This window comes from Pholcus phalangioides, unplaced genomic scaffold (genome assembly GCF_987345545.1).
Source record: "Pholcus phalangioides strain wild (caught in Gottingen) unplaced genomic scaffold, Ppha-v1.0 ptg000011l_1, whole genome shotgun sequence".
NCBI lineage: Eukaryota > Metazoa > Arthropoda > Arachnida > Araneae > Pholcidae > Pholcus > Pholcus phalangioides.
In genome coordinates, this window is record NW_028301604.1 from 32,359,836 (window position 1) to 32,385,614 (window position 25,779).

A 25,779-nucleotide genomic window follows, 5' to 3' on the forward strand; every position below is an offset into this window, starting at 1 on the left:
GACTTTAAGATGATTAAAATTCTTAAAAATCTTAGAGAATTTCATTTCGATTGAATTTATATTGACGTTTTCGGCCATTCTTGAAAGTCGGTTGGAAAAAAATCAAATTTAAAATTTCTAGCATACGTTCCTCATTAGTTTCGTGAAAGGAAATGATCTCTTTTTAGAGTCCCGTTGTGGCCACAACTTACTAAGGCCTCCTAGACAGATATACTGTCTAGAAGCCTCATGTGAGGCTTTACTGTGTCTGACCGGGTATCTGGAACAAGATCCGTGAAACTCCGAAAAGATGTTCATTTGTGTATATGTACGGTTTGTTAAAATTTTCCATACACATATGTTTCACTCAGGGGCGCCTCAAGACAAAATCTCTACCCGAGTGGGACCTATTTTTGGGCTTCGTGACCTCCCCAATTAAAATAACTTGCTTCAATCGCTTCGTTTTCATGCGTTCTAAGGAACAGCGATATTTTATGTCATAACATACGTCGAATTTCTTTTGGCCTTTTACCTTGGGTTTGGCGCTCCTACTAGAGGGGGCAGAAATCATTTCCCCTAACCTTTTTCGCCCTGTCTACCTCAGACTTGGCACCCCTCCTATAGGGGGGAACAAATAATTTTTATAAATTTTTCTTTGCCCTTTCACTTTGGATTTCACGCCCTTCTAGAGCACACCGAACTGCCCTTGGTTGAAATAATAGGAAAATCTGACTAGTCGGGAGACTGGCCAGTGATGGGGAGCGCTAAAGTGCATGGGTTTCCTCTTGTGAGAACATTTTTGTTTCTCATCGTGTAACAGGTAGGAACGAGGCCCAAGTGCAGGATCCCTATTTAAAATGGTCAGCTAATCATAGGTTTTAATTCATTCATTTTTTTTCTTAAATGTTTTTTTCGAAATACTGTATTGTATTGGCGATTCGATTCTGCGTTTTTAATAAAAGTAATACAAGTCGAGAAAAAAGGCATGAAAGGTCTCTGGCTCAATCTTTCCCACGACACCTTCAATTCCTATAATACTCCCCACAACACAGGAAAACACTTTTGCTCTCGTTAGTAAAAAAATTGGGTGACCGAGGACGATTCCTCCATTATTTTTATTTTTTACTGAACAACAGACAAATTGCTTCTCCCCTACAAAATCTCCTGCAGGGGTAAACGAAGAGCTCGAGAGTGTATCTTTATCTAACCAAAATCGCTATGTACTGAAAGTACACTGCTCAAAACAATTAGGGGAGCACATGGTTTTAACAAAATTACGCAAAGATGTATACCGATAAGTAAAATAAAATGAATCATCCATAATTTAAAGCCTAGCAGGAAATGGAAGAAGAAAACTTCATATGCAAATCAAAGTTCATGACGTCAAAAACCAGAAAAAGGAGATAAGGACAGAAATCGGGATGTTGCAAAAACGTCTGTTTTACTGCCGTAACTGTAAAATTCGATTGCACAGTATTCTTTTTTGAGACAAGGTGACTTGAGGATGTCTCAACAACGTGATATACCGGAATCCATGGCATGGCGTGTTATAGGCAGACTGGAATCCGGGCAAACACAACGTAGTGTCGCGGACGCTGTTGGAGTCGCCAGAAGTGTTGTTGCAAGGCTGTGGAATCGATTCCAAGAAACAGGAAATGTTAGACGTCGACCAGGGCAAGGTCGGCCACGCGCCACTACAGCAACTGATGACCGGTACATACGGTTAACAGCCCGTCGAAACAGAACAGAGAATGCTACGCAGCTGCAAAGACGGTTGCTCTTGGCAACAGGACGAAGGGTGTCCAGCCAAACAGTACGTAATCGGCTTCATGAGGGAGGGCTCTATGCACGTAGGCCAATGGTCTGCATTCCGTTGACCCCACGCCACCGTGCGGCCCGAAGAAGATAGGCTGCTGAGCAACCTGATTGGAGCCAAGTGCTGTTTACAGACGAGTCCCGATTCAGTCTGGAGTGTGACACCCGACGTGTTCTGGTATGGAGGGACAGGGGCACTCGAAATAACCCCGCATTCGTTCGTGAAAGGTCACAATACAGACGAGCTGGTTGGATGGTATGGGGTGGAATCAGCATAGGCGGACGTACGGACCTGCATATCATTCGGAATGGCACTTTGACGGCCCGAAGGTATGCAGACGAGATACTGCGACCTCATGTCATCCCTTACGCTGGAGCCATTGGAGATTCCTTTGTTTTCCAGGATGATAATGCCCGACCGCATAGAGCTCGTCTGGTGGAGAACATGCTTGAAGCTGAAACAATACAGCGCATGGAATGGCCAGCGTGCTCTCCTGACCTGAATCCTTGGACGACGCATTGCTGCGCGACCAAGGCTGCCTGTTACTGTCCGAGACTTGCAGATTGCACTTCTTGAGGAGTGGAACAGTATTCCCCAAAGTCTGATCAATAACCTCATCGCATCCATGGCAAACAGGTGTGCAGCAGTCTTAGCTGTTCGAGGAGACCACACGCCCTATTAAAACTCATGCATCATGTCTAAACAGTACTTTTTTTTATCGTTTACATGTAACCAAATTGTTGCCCTAAATCATCTTTTCATGTTTTTTCCATATTTTCAAAGAATTAAAGCTTAATTCCAAATTTTTTTACGTCTTTTTTCTGTATTGCGCATTGATACGCGTGTACTATCCATTGTATGCCAATACGTGGCTGTCTCGCACGGTTTTCTTCACTTTTTTGCTTGCTCCCCTATTTCTTTTGAGCAGTGTATATAGGTGCACGGCCCATCGATTATCTTTTCGGAAAATAACCGTAATATTGTATACACTCAAACCTTTTTTTTTTTTAAATTCTCATCTCGGTCATTTTTCATGTATATTTTAGTTATTTTTTTATGAATACGTATCTTAAAGATATTTTTCTAATAATGTATATTTAACGCGTTTCGGCACCCCTTCTCATTTGGCGCCCGGTGCAGTTGCAACGTTCGCACTGCCCTAAGACCGCCCCTGATTGTGATAAATAACGTAAACGTCAAACTTCGTCGACAAATGTATGGCATTTTTACGTCGAACGGTGTCGGGTCACATATAGTTCGACGTCGGATTCGCTACGTCGAACTGTACAGACAAATGCATGCCATTTTTACGTAGAACGACATCGGTTAACGACGTCGAACGGTATCGAAATCTCTACGTCGTTCTATATCGATGTGTTGCTACTGGGGTAGGAGCCTCATAGTCTCTATCTCAGAGGCTTTTGTGAGGTGGAGGCCACAAATGGGGATCATAAAGAACCCCTCTTTTTCGTTTCAAGCAACTAACTTCTTCGTCCCTTTAAATTCAACTTGAAAGGAAGGGCGGATCAGGCGCGGAACTAGAAGAGGGTGATGAGGACAAGCCCCGCCCCGAAGAGTCCGATAATATAGGAGAGTGAATTTGTCCCGTATTTTGCGGGACAGTAGTGACTCAATAAACAATAAATCGCGCCCTTCGGCACGTCACCCTTAATTCGATTCCAGCCTTGGGGGAGGGCACCTACTGCTGATTTTGTAAAGGCGCTACATGATCCAAGACCGGTTCTGAAGCTACCCCCACCTCAGTAGTTCAGTGCACCTAATATAGGCGAGTCGTGCAACAGGAGGGATTTTCAAAGCCCCAACAATGTTTTTTTTTGTTGGTTTCGGTACACCTACAACGTTGAAATACCACCTCATCCGTCGGAAGTATGTGGGTACATGTTTTTACTTCATATTTGCATGCGGTCATTTTCTAATTTCATAAAGGTATTCACATTCACTTGAAAAACATTTCAGTTTCGACTTCGGAGAAAATCCGCGTTTTGCTTAAACAAAACGTCTCAAATTAGTTTAATATATATCAGCACAATTTATCTCTTTTCTTACTAACTTTATGTTCTACATTCTCGTAATTTAATTTTTGAAATTGTCTCCTATAGTTTTGGAGATACGAACTCCGGAATTTACCACTAAGTGGGACTGAAACGTACTTTATTATGTTGCGCGTAGCTATTTTACTTATACCTAGACACCATATACATGAGATTAACTGACTTGGTTCACCAGTTATTTGAGTCGATACGAACTGTATAAAAAATATACTTTATATTAACACCATAATCGAAAATAAAGGATACGCAGATGATATTCATAAGATTCGACTGCTTTTCTTTGAAATATCCGAAGTAACTGAGAAAAATTTTTGAACGCAAACTCGTTAAATTTTGAGCTTGCTGTTGTGTAAATGGCATGTAAATAAATCAAATTTATAGCAATATTTATTGTCTTACAATTATCTGGATAGGCTATTGACTCATTGTGTTTTGATTTCGTGACTTCCTTTGTTTTTTTTAATGATTTCCATCCCAAAATCCCAAAGAGTAGTAGTCGTATTGTAGCATCAAATTGAAAATAAGTTTTCGATTATATCTTTCAAACTCCAAGTTAAAAGTTGTCACAAAAAATACATTCTAGTTCCTGCTAATAATATTAAGTCGTATTATTTCAAGAAAATAGACGAGAGAGAGAGCATATATAGTAACTAAACTTGAGATCTTTATGAACTTTATAACTGCGTAGACAGATACACATTGATTTTATTCGGATATTATTGGAATATATGTACAAAAAGCTAGTGAATATGTTTTCCAGACAGTCAGAGCCAAATATTGTCACACTGATGTTTTTACCTTTTTTTGTACAAAACGGAGTAAGGAAAGAAGTTGGTGGAAGACTCCGTTAAATACATGAAAAATCAACAGGTTGTGTAACTTTGTGATCGATCAAAGTGTTGGCCAAGGGATCGGGTGAAATATTTTATTTTAACTAGAAGTCTTTTACTACTAGCACATCTAATTTTTAAATTTCTTAAGCAAATATATATGTTTTCACGAAAGAAAATAAATTAGAGATACTGTATTAAAAAAAAATGGTGGGTCGAGGGTGGGCAAATCGTTGAATAGAACGGTGTAAAGAAATGGCGGCGACTGCTAGGGAAGATGATGAAGATGCTCTTACGACGACGACGCAGAAGCAAACAAGGATGGAGTGAGAGTTAGCAGGTGAAGGTGCGTCTATCTTCTCTTGTTATTCTCGGAGACCACTAACATAGAGTGAGAGAGACCGTTTAAAATGCCTCTCGTGACTCGCTTAAATGGTCGGTAATTCTGTCAGCAGAGGTAATGAAAGCAAATAAGGTGATCACTTTCATGAACATCTGAATTAAAAAAGAAAACAAATATCTCCTACAACAATTATTATATCTCAAGGAGATCGTCAGCTGTTAGTAAAAAGTGCTCAATACGGCTGCATGGATTCTGTGACTTCTACAACAGGTAAAAACAATTTCTTAATGTTCTTTATGAAAGATTGCTTAACTAAAGAACGTGACAAAACTTTGTTCCATTCATCCGCTGAAAACAAATGTTTTGGATCTAAAAATGTGAAAATTTTTTAAAATTTATAATGAATAATATTCGTTTTATCTTTCCTTAAATTGTAACAATCATATTCTTAGTTGAATCTTGCACTCAATCAAAAGAAAAAAAGAAAGACGACTGAATCTTACGATATTTGACGTCTTTTGATAATTTTCTGAAAAACCACCACAAATTTACCTAATTCACAAATGTGAATACCGACAACAGCGTTCTTTTTTTACCGTAAAATATTTCTAGTTCTCTGGTATAATATATAGATAGAATAAATTTATAGTTTTTTTATATACATATAAACGGAACACGCATATGACAAAACACATACATTGGATTCTGAAGGATATGTTCCAGTAGAGAGAAATATTTTATTTTTTCATTCAGTGTAACACACAAGCACAAATATTATTATGAAGAAATCGAAATTGATTAAAAAGATATCGAGCGTGATGTATTTATAATTTTGATATGTTAACACACCTTTTATGATGCTGGTGAGAACGTTAAATGTGACACTACGAAAAGTACCTGCACAAACTGTAAACATACGAAATTGATTGACGGTCATGTTACACAATACCGTATGACGCCAAATCTTGAACAGTAAAAAAAATTCTCTAACTGGTATAGAATTATATTTATGAAATATACTATCTACCTACATTTTATAGCAAACGCAAATCATTAAAAAGTCAAAAATTATAAAAAATGGATCTGGGTTTCCCAAACTCATTAAATATGAAGGTTTTCATGTTATTCTGGAGGGAATTGTATGAAAATAACGATTTCATCTTTTTCGGAATGCCACAATCTTAAAAAAATGAGGAAGCTTTACATTTTAGGTAATAATTTTTAATCAAATGATAATGCAACACAGATTTTTCTTCCTCTCAATGGAAAGTTTAAGGCTGATTGCCGAAAATTACTGATATGTAAAGGAAATAAAAGACCTATCAATGTTTTTAAATCACAAAAACTCATAATAACAATGCTTTTTTTCCAAATATAGTAAATATTGCCATTCTTTATATTCGATATTTTATCAATCTGAATTCCAACTGTGATTGCACTTAGTGATTAATGGTAACCCCTTGAATGTTATTGACGTAGTATTACATCAGAAGTTGTATATGTTACTGCCAAAGTCCGAAATGCAGCCAATTTGTGACGAGGCCGGCCACTTCTCGAATTGGCCAAGAGTTTTCCGAATTGCAGAAATGATTCGAACTTTGACCGGCCATTTCATGAAGTAGGAGGAGATCCCTGGCCAAAGCTTGATGTGCATGTAAGACGACCCGATAGGAGACAAATACATTTTCTTAATCGCCAACCTGTGATACATGTCTATATATAGCAGCTATATTGGATTAGCTCCATGTGACGAAAGAAAAAAGAGTGAAATTTGAGGGAAAAAAACCATAAAAATAATTATATAAACATATAGTTTTTTGTGTCAAATTTTGGAGACTAAAAATGATCACCGCAATATGATTGCGGTTTGATGGGTTGCCATAACTAACGTGGACATAATTATCACGAAAAATACGCCAACTTGACGATGATCCCGAATCATGTCTTTTGTTACCGGATTTTGTCCAGGGATCACCGGCCATTTCACGAACTGGCCAGCCAAAGTTTGAATTTCGGACATTGGCCGGGTCAATATTTAACGAAATTGGACAATTCACGAAGTGGCCGGCCCCGTTGCGAATTGGCTGATTTCGGGCTTTGGCAGTAACATTATATAAGAATTAAAAAATACCGCCCCCCCCCTTCCCCTTCACTACTATCGTTATGGAGAGGGTACGTGCCGATTTGTGACTATAAAGTAACACTACTTTTCAAGGAGGGTTTCCAGAAATGAAAAATTTCCGAGTGGGAATTCTTTCCCGTCCGTTCTCGGGGAGTTTTCGACGATTTGCCGTTCCCAAAAATTTAATCGGGAAAATTGTTTTTTTAGCCCATTTAATGGCAATGTGAAGTAAGAGAAAATGCTTGTGGATGTTTTGCCTGAAAATTTTAGAATTCTTTACTCCAGATTCTCTCTTCCTACTCCCTCCTCTCTTTCTTAGCCCCCAGGAACAACAAGGCTTGTGTTCAGTTTCTTTTTCCAAAAACTCAAGTACGTATTTTGCAGAAATTTCAGTTTGAGTTGGACGAGGCAGTCCCAAAATTTATAGAACATGTAGCTACAGTCACCAATGCAATAAAATATCCACTCCCTTTTTTGCATCTTGAATATATGTCACCAAATAGAACCATTTTTAATTTCGGTGGTCGCTGGGAAAGTAGACAAGATTTGACCATATTCTTGGCAAAGATGGATAGTGTCCATTGATAGCTTACATACAATCGTATGTATTCTTGAGATCTTGTGCACAATCATTGAAAACGCTGGTGTTGATGGCTATCAGTTTTTCGGTGTAGTTCACCATCAACCTATTCCTCGAAATCCCTCTCTTCCAATCGAATGGTGGACATGCCGCAGCAATGGAAACCACTTTGCCATGTTCAAGTTCGTGCCATGCCTGCAGACATTATGTTTCTGTACTGATGATTTAAAACAAAAGGAAAAAGTTAACTTCAAATTATATAAAAATTCCTATTCATAGTATATTCAAAAATAAAAGTATATATAGTGCTTTATGCATAAATCTTTTTTTATTATTTTTGCTTGTCTTATTCTTTTTTTTAAAGTGACTAATATTTTAAGTATTTATTACTGTTTTTCGGATAATTCGAGTTTTCGGTATTCCCTTCAGATTATCGAGACTCAACACTGCATATGGATATACTGTACTCGTACAGAGAAATTATTATGGATAAAGAGATTTTCTCTCTCAAACATCATAAATCCAATTAAATTATTTTACGAAAGCTGAATTCAGTCACTTATGCCAAAAAGAGTTAATTACAGAATTATTAGAGGCACGTTGAACTTTTATACTATTATTGTATGAGATTGAATATTCAATAATATAAAGGGAAGTAGCTAAGTACTTTGAGAGGAAATAAAGTTTGTGTAGATTAAAAGTGGAATTTAAGATCATGTATGTCTTTCTCGCATCAAATTCCTTGAGCGACTGGATAAGTTTCTCGATTCTCTCATGACAACTTCAGTATTAATTAATATTCACTTAATTACCCCCACCCCACACACACGCACAAAAGAGAAGATAATGAAACTTTATCCCGATACTTTCTTTTTTCTGTAAATTTTTTTGCTCTATAAATTTAGAAGAAAATTAACATATTCTGACGTAAGGGCACGCATCAAGGGAAAACTGCTTTATTTTCAATATTTTACGAGAACTAAATAAGAAATGTGATTTCGGGAATTCCCGAGGATTATCGGGAAAAACATTTTCCCGTTCCCGATTCCCGAAGGTTCCAAAATGTCAGGAATTCAGAAACCCTACTTTTTGTCAGGGTACCGTGTATTCGAGTAATATCGTGGCCTCGTGTAGAAAAAAGACTTGCAAAAGTCGTGCGTATGTGAATATATATTTTCTACTTCTATTTTTCCAATTAAAAATCATATGAAGCATTCACATGAACTGTAGTAGTAGAGTTTCCAAATCCCTGACATTTTTTGAAACTTTTGGGAATAAAGAACGGGAAATCATATTTCCCGAGAATTCTCGGGAATCCATTTCGGAAGTTGTGTCCTCTTCTCTTTTGTGAACGGCTGGGGAGGGAAGGACATAGTAATTATGTGAATATTAATTAACAGTAAAGTTGTCATGAGACAGCCGAGAAACTCCAGGTGCTCAATTACTTCGATACAAGAAAGATATGTATGGGATGCCACTGAGATGTAGAAAGTGGTGTGCTGATACTCAGATTGAAGTAGTGACTTATCTATAGGTAGCATAAATCTGACTCACAATAATTACTTAAATTCCAGAGAACGGCTAAATATGAAGTTTATTAATTTGAAGCAACACATGGTACGTTACACTCATAAAAAGAAACGAGTATACGGACACATAGAAAATAACGACTTGCCTCTGCAAGAAGCGAAAGCCTTCTCCCTCGAACAGCGAAAGAGAGATAAAGGCGGATACACACTACACTGACGTGGCGTGTGGTAACACGCCACGTCAGTGTAGTGTGTATCCGCCTTTATCTCATTCCCATTTATTATTTATTATTTATTTATTATTTATTTTATTTATTTCTATTATTATTATTATTTATTCCCATAGTCTATGTGGCTCTAGATTAAACCACCAAAGAATGCCTCTAGTCTGCCTATGGCCACTGAATCAGGGGTGAAGGAGAAAAATAATTACAAAAATTGCGAAAAAACAGTTTATATGCACGAATTTCGAACTAAAGATGCGGGCGATTCGTCCGCATCTTCAGCGCTCGTTTGAAAGGGTATGCGGACCCGCGTCCGCATCCGCTCCGTGTGAAAGGGGCCTAAGCGCTGTATCTGCGTTCAGCTGAAGTTAGCTTACGCGAGAAGAAACCTAATGGCTGAGTTTGATCATCAATTGTTTGATTAAAATCTCCGCCAACCTTGAAATCAGATGCGTCGACAACTAGAAGACGTTATGCACTTGGAATAGGATGAGCCAATGCAGCAGCATCGGAAATCATTTCCTTGCGTGACTCGAATGCAGATTTTGCTTCCTCAGACCAGTCGATTTTGGTTTTATCCCGTTTTCACTTGCTTTTAACTACACTGCTCAAAACAATTAGGGGAGCACATGGTTTTAACAAAATTACGCAGAGATGTATACCGATAAGTAACATAAAATGAATCATCCATAATTTAAAGCCTAGCAGGAAACGGAAGAAGAAAACTTCATATGCAAATCAAAGTTCATGACGTCAAAAACCAGAAAAAGGAGATAAGGACAGAAATCGGGATGTTGCAGAAACGTCTGTTTTACTGCCGTAACTGTGAAATTCGATTGCACAGTATTTTTTTTTGAGAGAAGGTGACTTGAGGATGTCTCAACAACGTGATTCACCGGAATCCATGGCATGGCGTGTTATAGGCAGACTGGAATCCGGGCAAACACAACGTAGTGTCGCGGACGCTGTTGGAGTCGCCAGAAGTGTTGTTGCAAGGCTGTGGAATCGATTCCAAGAAACAGGAAATGTTAGACGTCGACCAGGGCAAGGTCGGCCACGCGCCACTACAGCAACTGATGACCGGTACATACGGTTAACAGCCTGTCGAAACAGAACAGAGAATGCTACGCAGCTGCAAAGACGGTTGCTCTTGGCAACAGGACGAAGGGTGTCCAGCCAAACAGTACGTAATCGGCTTCATGAGGGAGGGCTCTATGCACGTAGACCAATGGTCTGCATTCCGTTGACCCCACGCCACCGTGCGGCCCGAAGAAGATGGGCTGCTGAACATCGAGATTGGGAGCAACATGATTGGAGCCAAGTGCTGTTTACAGACGAGTCCCGATTCAGTCTGGAGTGTGACACCCGACGTGTTCTGGTATGGAGGGACAGGGGCACTCGAAATAACCCCGCATTCGTTCGTGAAAGGTCACAATACAGACGAGCTGGTTGGATGGTATGGGGTGGAATCAGCATAGGCGGACGTACGGACCTGCATATCATTCGGAATGGCACTTTGACGGCCCGAAGGTATGCAGACGAGACACTGCGACCTCATGTCATCCCTTACGCTGGAGCCATTGGAGATTCCTTTGTTTTCCAGGATGATAATGCCCGACCGCATAGAGCTCGTCTGGTGGAGAACATGCTTGAAGCTGAAACAATACAGCGTATGGAATGGCTAGCGTGTTCTCCTGACCTGAATCCAATCGAGCATGTTTGGCACATGCTCGGACGACGCATTGCTGCGCGACCAAGGCCGCCTGTTACTGTCCGAGACTTGCAGATTGCACTTCTTGAGGAGTGGAACAGTATTCATACAAAATACAAATACAAAATACAAATACAAATATACAAATACAAATATACAAATACAAATATACAAATACAAATATACAAATACAAATATACAAATACAAATATACAAATACAAATATACAAATACAAATATACAAATACAAATATACAAATACAAATATACAAATACAAATATACAAATACAAATATACAAATACAAATATACAAATACAAATATACAAATACAAATATACAAATACAAATATACAAATACAAATATACAAATACAAATACAACGCCACAACAGGCAAATTGCCCAACGAGGTGGCTGACTTAAGAAAAACGACCCCAAAGTCTGATCGATAACTTCATCGCATCCATGGCAAACAGGTGTGCAGCAGTCTTAGCTGTTCGAGGAGACCACACGCCCTATTAAAACTCATGCATCATGTCTAAACAGTACTTTTTTTTTATCGTTTACATGTAACCAAATTGTTGCCCTAAATCATCTTTTTTCCATATTTGCAAAGAATAAAAGCTTAATTCCAAATTTTTTTAAGTCTTTTTTCTGTATTGCGCATTGATACGCGTGTACTATCCATTGTATGCCAATACGTGGCTGTCTCGCACGGTTTTCTTCACTTTTTTGCTTGCTCCCCTAATTGTTTTGAGCAGTGTAGATCGTGTAAACATGCTTGCGTAGAAGCAACGTTTTTCATGAAACGATGATAAAAATTTATTAGTGACACAAAACGTCGCAGCTCGTCGATTGTATCGGGCAATGGATAGTTCAAAAGTGCCCTAACACGGTCCGGCAATGGGGAAATGCCCCTTCTAGATGGGGCACAAGATGACCTAAAAACTGGATTTCTTTGAGTTCAAATTGGCATTTGTCATTATTGAGAACTAAACTGTATTCGCGCGCTTAGTCTCTTGAACTAATCAAGATCGTGTCATGCGACTTCTCATCAGCAGATACAACAAGAATGCCGTCTAAGTAGACATAGCAGAAGTCAAGATCCGAGAGGATACTGTGAACGAATCGTTGAAATGTTTGTGCTGCGTTCCTGAGTCCAAAAGTCATGTAAATATACTCAATGAGACCGTGCGGTGTAATCACAGCCGTCTTGGGAGTATCGCTTTCTTTCACAGGGATCTGGTGGTATGCTTTTACACGATAAGTTTCGAAAATGTTCTTTTTCCAGCCAGACCGAAAAAAAAGTCTTAAATATTGGGAATAACATAACGGTCGGGAACGGTTACATCATTCAACCGACGAAAATCACCACATATGCGCCAACTACCTGTCTTTTTTTCAACTAAGTGGATAGGGCTAGCCCACGGACTTTTGCTAGGCCGAGTGATGCCTTGTTTCAAAAGCACGTTAAACTCTTTCTTGACGGCCTTTCAAGAAAAAGACGTCTAGCTTTTGCGAAGACTGGAGGTCCTGAAGTTTCGATGAAGTGGGCTATTGCATGTGGTTTAGGTTGAGAATTTAAGACTCAACCTGTAAGATTTAGAAACTTCGTCAATATTTTGTAGTGTGGAGTGGCACCAGAAACTGCCGTTAGACCGAGAGAAGGACAGGAGTTTTTTACTATTTGACCCCCACAGTCTGCTGCAGAGCCCCTAGGCATGAGACCTTGCATCTTGAAGTGGGGGAAAGGCCAGATTTTTCATGGGCCCTCACAAATGAATTTATAGCGTGGAAAGCAGGGCCGTCTTAAGAGCATCATGGGGGTCTCCCTCAACAAGTGATTTTTCTGAGGCTCTACGTATCAATTTCTTGAAAATTTCAACCGGACCGGTTCTCATTTTTGTGAGGCCTATGACTTAAGACGGCACTGGTGGAAAGACAAAAAGTAAGAATTTCCCTGGAATTCCGGACTGGAGCCCTGTTAGCCGCACCCTTCAAGGGGGGGGGGGGGGGCATGACTTAACTGCAAATTTACGAGTGCGTTTTCTTTCATACATACATGTAGAGTCAAACTTGATTATGACAGCCTTCAAAAAATTATTATACATGAGCCGGGCTCCAAATGCATAAGGAAGTCTGATGTTATACAGAAATGAAAACAACAACAATATATGATTCGGAACCCGGGACACAATTGGGGGTCAGGCAGGTCTGGTGCCTCGGGCGCTGGACCTGAAGGGTCCTGAATTCACCATTTAACTGTTTCTTCTATACGTAAGGGGCGCCAAAATTTGGCTTGTCCCGGATGACAAAGTATCTAGCTGTGGCACTGTTCGGAATAGGGGAACAAATAGATACTTCAGGGCTGTGGTGGGGAGAGCATATCTTTGTCCGTGGGTCCACTGATGCCAGCGTTAGAATTGAAAAATAAGAGTCACTGGTCCCACGGACCAGTGAATACAATAACCTACTGGTCTGCAGACATCGTGAGTGGTCCACTAAACGAAATCTGCTATGATCAATATTGAACATTCGATATTGAAGGACCGGACGCTCCTCGCTTCCTATCTTTAGGAGATATAGAAATGTTCCCGAAAGATGGGTGCATCCGGAATTTTATTAAATGAGTAGGGTGAAAGTTTACGCTACTGGTCTTGCGGACCACCACAATTTTTTTTTCTCGGTGGTCCGATTGTTTAATCAGTGGTCTCAGACCAGCGGATAGCCCACGGACTTTTGCTAGGCCTAGTGATGACTTGTTTCAAAAGTCTTGATCAGATGCCTTGTTCAAAATGACTGGGAACGCTGAATTCTCTTTCAAGACAGCGCTGAGTAGAGGTTTTTAAGATACAGGAACAAAATATGCAGTCAGATATCATCACCAACAAGACCGTTTTAAGTCATGGGATGGAGCAGCTCTTGGGCCGTGCGGTCGCACGTGGCGTGCCAAGTCCGAGTTAAACCTCGAAAGTTTACGATATCGAGGGTGCGGAGTTCAGAGGAGGCCGGGGAAAAGCCTCCACAAAACTCATAATGAGTCCGTTCTCATCGATACCAGATACTCGGCGAACGCACGCTGAACCGGCTGCCTAGGTTCATAGGCATACCACTTCGGACGGCAGTGCTTCAAACCTGATGTGTACTATCATCTGCTTCGGACCTGAACAGTCTAGACTGTTACATCCACAACACTGATGTTTAGGTAAAATATTATTAACCCCAAGGTATTGCATGCGACGATAGTTGATTTTGCGTTGCATCAATTTGTACAAGCAACTGATCAATACGATAGGTCTGTGTAACTGTTGGGTTGCTGAGGGTTTTTGCCAGGCTTCGGGGATGCAAGAACTATAGCCGCTCGCCAGACATTAGAAAATTAATGACTGAACCGGATCCGATGTAATAAAATGAGTAAATATGAAAGTGAATGTGATGAGAGATGCCGAATCATAGAATAATGGATAACATTGGGCCCTACATCTGAGTCTGGACTCAGATTAGAGGTTATATGGTACAATCATCACTGAGCCGAAATCACTGAAGCCATAAATATGAAATGTAAGTCATTATATATTTATATTAAATTAAGTTATATAATATATTTATAATGTAGATACAACATTATATTACACTTATAATTATGTTTGTTATATTTATATACTAGCTGTTACCCGCGTCATCGCTTGCGACGATTTGATAATCTGAAAAATACTCGGCGATGATTCTCCCATATAACATTTGAACCTCCTCATGATCCCCTCTTTGGGAATAAATTTTCAGAAATCCCGTCTTAGTGGGTATCTACATTATTAAATACAATATTGACTAAATTTCATATTTATGGCTTCAGCGAATCCGGCTCAGTGATGATAGTTGCACATAACCTTTAACCCCCCACAACCCCCCAGGGGGACGAGTTTTGAAAAATCTCTTCTCAGTGAGTCTTTGCATTACAATAGCTGTTAAAAAATACCTAACAAATTTTATATTTGTAGCTTGGTTTGGGCTTGGCGTGATTTCTTCATATGACCCCTGCCCCTTATTGAACCCCCTTATTAGTTAGTTCCCCCTTATGACCCCTTTACGAGTCGAATTTCAAAGAACTTCTTAGTATCTACCTCATGAAAAGTAAAACTTCAGATAAATTTCATGACTTCAACGGTTTCGACTCGGCGTGATTTCTCTATGTTACCTTTGAACATTCTTATGACCCCCCCTTAGGGGTTGAATTTCGAGAAACCCCTTCTTACTTGGTTTTTACGTCATGAAATAAAACATCTGATTAATTTTCATGAATATAGCTTCAGCGGTTTCGGCTAGGCATGTGTGGTGAAAAATGATTAAAGTAAGGTTAAATCAAATTGGTGTGTTGATGTCACCATAGTGAAGTATACCTGAAAATGGGGGAAGAGGTGAAAATGACAAGGAATGACAAATTATACCAACAAAAACGTTAGGCCAGAGATCGATAGGGTTAACAAAGTTTAGAAAAATCACATTTTAGCATTGCACAAGGGAGATTCTCACAAAAAAAAATGCTTGCAAATGATAAAACAAAATTACATTATATGGTCGTGTTAGAATTTACTGATCGCGGAATTAACATTTTGACAAAAAAAAAAAAAAATTTCGGCTCTGCAAAAATTACTAAAAAAAAATGTGCACAAAAATAAAAAATTCAATGAGGTACCTGATAAATTTTGTGTTTCCGTGAATGGTGAGGAGGCGATCCTGGTCGTCAGTTCGTACGTCGGACAGCACTTTGATGACCGCCATTTATATATAATTGAGAGAGGTTGTATCAGGAATTACTTCAATGTTTCATTTATCGTTTGAATATGCTCGTTAAGGCCCCTTTGACACGGAGAGGATGCGGACGCGGGTCCGCATACCCTTTCAAACGAGCGCTGAAGTTCGAAATTCGTGCATATAAACTGTTTTTTCGCAATTTTTGTAATTATTTTTCTCCTTCACCCCTGATTCAGTGCCCATAGGCAGCCTAGAGACATTCTTTGGTGGTTTAATCTAGAGCCACATAGACTATGGGAATAAAGATGTCTTAATTCCGACCCTCACAAGTAGTCGATGGGAGAAAATGTCTTCAAATATTTTCAAAATATTTTGAAAAAAAAAATCTTGCTTTTCGGAAAAATATGGAAGAAAAATTCCAAAAACATCCAATGTTCGAAAAATCCAATCCAAAAACATCCAAAACCTTCGATGTTCCAAAAAAAAGAAAAAAAAATTCAGGAGATATCAAAGAATTTGCAAGTAGTAAAAAAAGGGGAGGGGTGGAGACTTTCAAAATGCCTGTGCTTAGAAATATTCACATCACAATTCTGTCTTAGGCCGGGATTACACTATAAAAGTTCGTTTATAAAACTTGAAAAATGCAACCAATAGGCGGATCAGTTAAGTTCTTAACAGATGTGTTTATTGGTTACATTTTTCAAGTTTTATAAAATAACTTTCATAAACCTTTTAAAGTGAAATCCCATCCTTAGATTAGTCTCACTTCTGAAATATAAAATTTCATTTTTTTAAGTTTATAGACTGAATATCGAGTAAAATAAACTTGTAGGTATCGGGGGAACCACCAAAAATATTCAAATGCTAGGGTCTTCAAACGTCTTAATCCGGCCCTGAGTGAACACAGTACGTGGATAACGTTGTTTAATAAAAGTATTTTTTTTAAAGTTTAAAAAAATTAACAGATTAAAAATTAAAAAAAAATAACAAATATTTAAAATAATATTTCAGATATTTATATTTTTTAAATAATTTTAAAAATTTAAAAAGAAAAAAATTGAAATTTTTAAATTAAATTTAAAAGTTATTAAAGTATGCAGTCAATTAAATATTCGTAATGAACAGAACGGCTTATAATTCTGGTCCCGTCAGTGGCCGTTGTTGGCAGGTTTTATTGTATAAAATTGTGAAATATGGACAAAAGACAGTTAAAGTTGCTATATCTCCATCTCAGAAGGAAACGGAGGGATACACGTATGTAGGTACATTATATTAATGAGCAAGGACCATCATATGGTGTTTTTAATGGTATTTATGGCAAATAATTAAAAAAATTCCGTGAAAAATCACCTTCAAAAAGTGGCCAAAGATGCGGACGAATTCGCTTCGCATCGTCTGAATAGCCCCGAATAACCCAATTGTCAAAACTTCTATGTGCGGATGCGGAGCCCGCACTTAGGTTTTGACACATGCGGACGACGTCCGGACCCGCATGAACATTTCCTAGGTGCGGAGATTTTTCGGCTCGTCTGAAAGGCGCAGTATATTCCAATTGTTAAAACTTCTTCCGGACCCGCATCCGCTCCGTGTGAAAGGGGCCTAAGGATTACCAACAGAACGATTTGATGAACACCATGATACTTACGTGTGTGACGTGATCACTCGATTTATTTAGGAGGCCTCACAAGGAGCACCTCGTTGGTAGTGCGTTGCATCTTGACTGTGCTGACGCTTGGTACACGGTTTCTCTCAACATTTTCACACCTTGGCGATGACGAGCTCGCCGATGTGAGCTCATCGTTGGTGTACGTGACTGTTCTTTTGTACTGTAGCGGTCACTGTAACTGGTGCTTTCTGGTTCTTACCGTGCCTGTACAAAGGACCTGGCGTTGAATCAGCGACGATAGTGCAGCCTCAGTTGGTAGAAGGTTGGCAACCCCTATTTGCTGTGGCGACATACAATCTCATCGATTGTTGAAAGTTTGAGAGCGATGTATTCAGTAGAATGACGTTTTGCTGACAAAAGGTACCGCGCTCGTTCTCTGTAGCGACCACACACATATTCTTGGGGGAGGTGTATGAATCAATTTTGCGATCGGGGTCGAGTACGAAAAAGGGTAAAAAAAATTCATGCCTGTGATGGCATGACAGCATGATTTCTCTATATAACCTTCAAACCTCCTTTTCACCCCCTTAGGAGTCGAATTTCGAAAAACTCCTTTTTAGTGAGTCTTTACGCCATGAAATAAAACTATTGACCAAATTTGATATTTATAGCTTCAGTGGTATCGGCTCGGCGATGATGAATCGGTCAGTCAGTCAGGACATGTTATTTTATAGAACGTGATTCAGGAACGATAGGGAAAACTCTTTAAGAGGTGATAGTACACACCGATAAAAACAATTTTCATCAAAGAATGCATGGTCTATAACATGAAACGCAAACGTGCTGGCGCGTTTCGAAACGGCCGCTCCGCAAACGTTAAAACGGCATTCCTGTTGAAATTTATCGGGAGAAAAAGAACACCATGCATGCAAATTTAACCTGGGGAGGGAGAAGAAACCGTATGCAAATCTGCGTCAAAGTGAATAAAAGGCGTGGACACCAGCCCTGTGAAGTTATTCCAGCGTGCAACCGCGCGCGTTCTAACAGTTGTAACGTACGAGATAATGGCGCACTTTATTCACTGTAACGCCGAATTGCATACGTTTCCTTTTTTTTCCCCAGGTTACATTTGCATGCATGCTGTTCTTTTTCATCCCGATAAATTTCAACAGCAATGGCGTTTTAACGTTTGCGGAGCGGCCGTTTCGAAACGCGCTAGTGCGTTTGCGTTTCATGTTAAACCGTGCATTCGTTGTTGACAAGTCTGTGGTGTTTGGTCAGAACATGATAAGTCAAAAATCACAGTTTTGACTTATTAGATTAAATGACTTTGTAGATTAAATATTGACATTTTTAATTTCATTGCCGTTTTAAAAATCATAAATCAAGTATACATACAAATACAAATTAAAATATCATACATTAGCATGTTGTTTAGCCATATGCTCGTATCTGTGCGTTTATCTCACTTCTAATTAGTTGTAATTAGCAAGAAACGGAGGTATCATGTTCTGACCAAACGCTGTGATGTGGTCAGAACATAACTCCAAGGGTATCGCGTCAAATCATCGCCAACAAAAACATCGCCCGTCAAAACATCGCCATGACAAAAACATCGCACGTCAAAACATCGCCGTGGCAAAAACATCGCCCGTCAAAACATCGCCATGACAAAAACATCGCACGTCAAAACATCGCCGTGACAAAAACATCGCACGTCATAACTTATTAATTAGTCATTCAAATTCGTGAAAATGACTAAAAATGCGAATTTTATCATTTTTATAAATTTGAAAGCATTTATCAATCACACCGATCCTGATCCTAATTAAGATAATAATTAATTAACTAATTAGTCATTCAAATTCGTAAAAATTACTAAAAATGCGAATTTTATCATTTTGGTAAATTTAAAAGCTTTTCATTTATCAATCAAAACGACCCTGATGCTAATTAAGATCATAATTAATTAACTAATTAACCATTCAAATTCGTGAAAATTACTAAAAATGCCAATTTCATAATTTTCATAAATTTGAAAGCTTGTCATTTATCAAACACAACGATTCTGATGCTAATTAAGATCATAATTAATTAACTAATTAGTCATTCAAATACGTAAAATTTACTAAAACTGCGAATTTTATCATTTTTATAAATTTGAAAGCATTTATTAATCACAACGATCTTGATGCCAATTAAGATAATATTGGCATTAAAAAATTGGCATTAACTAATTCGTCATTCAAATTCGTGAAAATGACTAAAAATGCGAATTTTATCATTTTTATAAATTTGAAAGCATTTCTCAATCACACCGATCCTGATGCTAATTAAGATAATAATTAATTAACTAATTAGTCATTCAAATTCGTGAAAATTACTAAAAATGCTAATTTTATCATTTTCGTAAATTTAAAAGCTTTCCATTTATCAATCACAACGACCCTGATGCTAATTAAGATCATAATTAATTAACTAATTAGTTATACAAATTCGTGAAAATTACTAAAAATGTCAATTTTATAATTTTTGTAAATTTGAAAGCTTTTCATTTATTAATCACAACGATCCTGCTGCCAATTAGGATCATAATTAATTACCTAATTAGTCATTCAAATTCGCAAAAATTACTACAAATGCGAATTTTATCATTTTCGTAAATTTAAAAGCTTTTCATTTATCAATCACACCGACCCTGATGCTAATTAAGATCATAATTAATTAACTAATTAGTCATTCAAATTCGTGAAAATTACTAAAAATGTCAATTTTATAATTTTCGTAAATTTAAAAGCTTTTCATTTATCAATCACACCGACCCTGATGCTAATTAAGATCATAATTAATTAACTAATTAGTCATTCAAATTCGTGAAAATTACTAAAAATGCCAATTTCATGATTTTCGTAAATTTGAAAGCTTGTCATTTATCGAAGACAACTATTCTGATGCTAATTAAGATCATAATTAATTAACTAATTAGACATTCAAATTCGTAAAAATTACCAAACCTGCGAATTTTATAATTTTTATAAATTTGAAAGCATTTATTAATCACAACGATCTTGATGCCAATTAAGATAATATTGGCATTAACAAATTGGCATTAACTAATTCGTCATTCAAACTCGTGAAAATTACTAAAAATGTCAATTTTATTATTTTTAAAAATTTCAAAGCTTGTAATTGATTAATCAGAATGATCTTGATGCTAATTAAGATCATAATTAATAAAGTAATTAGTCATTCAAATTCGTGAAAATTCGTAAAAACATCGCCGTGACAAAAATATCGCACGTCAAAACATCGCCGAAAATTAATATATATATATCGTATTTACCTGCATATAATCAGCGGCTTTGAGTTTCAAAAAGACATCGGATATTTTTAATTGCGCTTCATTATTTTGTTATTGCTTTATTTCTTAAGATTATACACTATCGCATATTTTTCTGAGATTTTATTACAGAAATAATAAAGGTACAGGTGAACTTGGTTAATTCGAATATCAGGAATTCCCTTTGAGTTTCTTGCAAAAATTTCAATTCAATTTGAAATTACCTGTTTAATTCGATTTCCCCCCCCCCTCCCCAACGTTTTGGATAATTTGATGTTTGATGCAGATAATATGTCATTTGCAAAATGTCTCTTATATATGTGTGTGTTACTGCCAAAGCCCGAAGTTGTCTAGTTCTCGAACTGGTCGGCACAGTTAAAACGGCCATTGTCCGAATTTCGGGCTTTCGTTGAGCTTTGGCCGGTCCCTATATGTCGATCATTATACATCCCTCCATATATGTATCACCATAATATTGAATAATTTCTAATAAAAGAATAATTTCTTCTACGAGCAATCCTCGTAATGAAAGAGTATCGATAGCTCAATTATTGTAGTAGCAACGAATATTGCAGTTTGATGAAGAAAACTATAGTGAAAGGTTTATTAATTTAACGGTTTACCAGAAAATTCGTACCCCTTTTTTTTGGAATCTGGAAACCATATTTCCATGATGGGGTGGTGCGAAATGTCTCCCCGGCTGAAAAAACGCCTAATAACGGCTCTGGGTACAGATAATACAAAATCCGAGGATGATGTCACTCTCCACTTATACATACAAACTTTATTAACAGCTGGCTGATGCGAAGATATATTGTGGAAAGAGAGAAACTTCAACTGCCCTTGCGGGGAATGGAACCCACGACCTTTCACTCTCCGGATAAAAGGACGTGTTCAGTGCACACGAGCTCTTAAGTAAAGACTGAGATATTCGTTGCCTTTGTATAGTCTAGGGCGGTGGTTCTCAACCGTGGGCCCCAGGATATTCCAGGGGGCCATGGAGGAAAATATCGCAAAAGGGGAGCCATGACTACTGATAAGGGGGCCATGAGGAAATTTATTAAAAGAGTGGCCAAAAAAATTTAATTTCAAACAAAATGCATAGAATATTTTTTTTCGCAATTTTTTTCTTATTTAAGTAAATAAAGATTTAGTAATGAAGATTTGATTGATTTTTGATTGGTGGGCAGAATATTTCAATGCCGAGCATAAGGATTTGAGTAGTTGAAAGATGAAATTTAGCACTTGAAATATCAAAAATTTTAAGAGTTTCACAAAAACAAGCACAATGATTTTTTTGCGTGTGTGTAACCAATTTCTCATAAGTAGGGCTCCGATTTTTACCTAAAGATGAAACGTCGTTGCTGATAAATCATTAGCTACTACGTTTCTTCTTTAGGTCATAAAAATCGAAGCCCTTGTCATAAGCTTGTGTTATCAATAATTATAAGGTTTCGAGGTGAATGTACTGTATATATGCATACACTGTCACTTTATTGACAGTGATTGACAGTAACATTTATTTGAAGACAACCAACCAAAAAACAACGTTAAATGCGGATAAAACGGTTTTTTTTGGCGTCAAAAGAGACGAGGCAAGAACATTGTAATTGAATTTTTGAGCACACGTGTCCGTATAAAAAGTTAACATTTTTACTTGAATAACTATACACCCCCTTGCAACATGAATGGCATATCTGAGTACTACACATAATTTTTCTAATTGAAAGTATTCCTGTAGGGTGAACGAGGTTTGCCAGTAACAATACCATACATCTTGTATGGCCTATGCCCTCTGTACATTACATATAGTAGTGTCTGTTATGTGAAATATTGTGTTGTGTTTAATCCAACTCACACGTTACTTCGTTCGCCTGTGGGAGAGAGGTCACATTATGAACCAAAAAGCCACTTGGAGATAACTTGTCATTCAGTGAGACATCAATAAACCGATAATTTTCTTTTCTGAAATCTGATTATTTATACTTCCTGATTTGTTTGAAATTCTGATTCACCAAAATTCAAATTTACCCAAGAAAAACTAATTTCTAAATAATTCAAACTTCATCCTGAACAGTAACTTCATGACATTATGCCGTCTTCAAGTGCAATGTTTACATTGATTGAAAATAACTTATTATATATATATTTTTTACTGTCTTTTAATTTTCATAAATTAAAAATAAATTCAAACACATATTTATACTGCAAACAATATTTGAACAATTGTCATTTAACGGGAAAACGGGAGGGGGGGGGGGAGTAGGAAATTGATCATGGTCGCAAGGGGGGCCACAGGAATGAGAAATGGTTGAAAGGGAGCCATGAGCAAAAAAAGGTTGAGAACCGCTGGTCTGGGGCGTTCACTCGATTCGTGAAAGGTAGTGTGGGTTTGACTCCCCGCACACAGGGGCAGTTAAATTTTCTCTCTTTCCAAAATATATCTTTGCATCAGCTAGCTGTTAAAAAAAGCACAATGATTTTTTTGCGTGTGTGTGTAACCAATTTCTCATAAGTAGGGCTCAGATTTTTACCTAAAGATGAAACGTCGTTGCTGATAAATTATTAGCTACTACGTTTCTTCTTTAGGTCAGAAAAATCAAAGCCTTTGTCATAAGGTTGTGTTATCAATAATTATAAGGTTTCGAGATGAATGTACTGTATATATGCTAACAGTGTCACTTTATTGACAGTGATTGACAGTAACATTTATTTGAAGACAACCAACCAAAAAACAACGTTAAATGCGGATAAAACGGTTTTTTTTTTGGCGTCAAAAGAGACGGGGCAAGAAAATTGTAATTGGGTTTTTGAGAACACGTGTCCGTATAAAAAGTTAACATTTTCATTTTAATAACTACACACCCCCTTGCAACATGAATGACATATCTGAGTACTACACATAATTTTTCTAATTGAAAGTATTCCTGTAGGGTGAACGAGGTTTGCCAGTAAAGTAAAATACCATACGTCTTGTTACCTATGCCCTCTGTACATTACATATAGTAGTGTCTGTTATGTGAAATATTGTGTTGTGTTTAAGCCAATTCACACGTTACTTCGTTCGCCTGTGGAAGAGAGGTCACATTATGAACCAAAAAGCCACCTGGAGATAACTTGCCATTCAGCGAGACATCAATAAACCGATAATTTTCTTTTCTGAAATCTGATTATTTATACTTTCTGATTTGTTTGAAATTCTTATTCACCCAAATTCAAATTTACCCAAGAAAAACTAATTTGCAAATAATTCAAACTTCATCCTGAACAGTAACTTGATGACATTATGCCGTCTTCAAGCGCAATGTTTACATTGATTGAAAATAACTTATTATATATTTACTGTGTTTTAATTTTCATAAATTAAAAATAAATTCAAACACATATTTATACTGCAAACAATATTTGAACAATTGTCATTTAACGGGAAAACGGGAGGGGGGGGGGAGTAGGAAATTGATCATGGTCGCAAGGGGGGCCACAGGAATGAGAAATGGTTGAAAGGGAGCCATGAGCAAAAAAAGGTTGAGAACCGCTGGTCTGGGGCGTTCACTCGATTCGTGAAAGGTAGTGTGGGTTTGACTCCCCGCACACAGGGGCAGTTAAATTTTCTCTCTTTCCAAAATATATCTTCGCATCAGCTAGCTGTTAAAAAAACATTTGTATAATACAGAATTTATAAGAACTCTCTCTATTCATTGTCCATTACTCAAAAAAAAGGCCGAATTCGAAGGATTGAGAGAAAACTAATAGGTGTGGAAACAGTCGAACACAGACATACACATGACAGTTTGGCTTTGTCACAACCAAAGCCACTTAAAAGTTTAATGCACTTGTAGTGCAGCTTTGGTTAGCTGTTGAACAAAAAAAAGGGATGAGGTGATTTTCATTACAATTTTTAATTTAAAAATTTTTCATAAAGCGATCTTTTTTTCCAGGGCCATGTTCAGGCGATATTTTGGCGTGCGATGTTTTGACCTGCGATATTTTGACGTGCGAAGTTTTGACGTGCGATATTTTGACGTGCGATGTTTTGACGTGCGATATTTTGACGTGCGATGTTATGACGTACGATGTTTTGACTTGCGATGTTTTGACGTATTTGGCGATGTTTTTGACCGCGATGTTTTTGTCACAGCGATGTTTTGACAAGCGATGTTTTTGTCACGGCGATGTTTTGACAAGCGATGTTTTGACGGGCGATGTTTTTGTTCGCGATGTTTTGATTTTTTTTATAATTTTTATAAATTTGAAAGCTTTTCATTTATCAATCACAATGATCCTGATGCTAATTAAGATCATAATTAATTAACTAATTAGCCATTCAAATTCACAAAAATTACGAAAGATGCCAATTTTATAATTTTCATAAATTTGAAAGCTTGTCATTTATCAATCACAACGATCCTGACGCTAATTAAGATCATAATTAATTATCTAATTGGTCATTCAAATTCGTGATAATTACTAAAAATGCCAATTTCATAATTTTCATAAATTTGAAAGCTTGTCATTTATCAATCACAACGATCCTGACGCTAATTATGATCATAATTAATTAACTAATTAGTCATTCAAGTTCGTGAAAATTAGTGAAAATGCTACTTTTCTAATTTTTATAAATTTGAAAGTTTGTCATTTATCAATCACAACGATCCTTATGCTAATTAAGATCATAATTAATTAATTAATTAGTCCTTCAAATTCGCGAAAATTGCTAAAAATGTCAATTTTAAATTTTTCATAAATTTGAAAGCTTGTCCTTTATTAATCACAACGATTTTGATGCTAATTAAGTACATAATTAATTAACTAATTAGTCATTCAAATTCGTGAAAATTACTAAAAATTCGAATTTTATAAATTGCATAAATT

General features: G+C 37.4%; 1 protein-coding gene across 5 annotated transcripts in view; it reads left to right on the plus strand.

The window, feature by feature from the left end:
• Positions 1-5,006: 5,006 nt before the first annotated feature.
• Pde1c (Phosphodiesterase 1c) overlaps positions 5,007-25,779 on the plus strand; it is a 923,665-nt gene continuing 902,892 nt past the window's right edge. For 4 of the 5 annotated variants that reach the window (XM_089239482.1, XM_089239480.1, XM_089239483.1 and 1 more), the window contains exon 1: positions 5,008-5,310. Coding sequence is in view for 4 of the 5 variants with exons in the window: in XM_089239480.1 (XP_089095606.1) it covers positions 5,286-5,310 (25 nt within the window). In the remaining variant the exon portion in view is untranslated. Of the gene's footprint in view, positions 5,311-25,779 lie in introns of all 5 variants that reach the window. The other variant, XM_089239484.1, reaches the window with a different exon arrangement.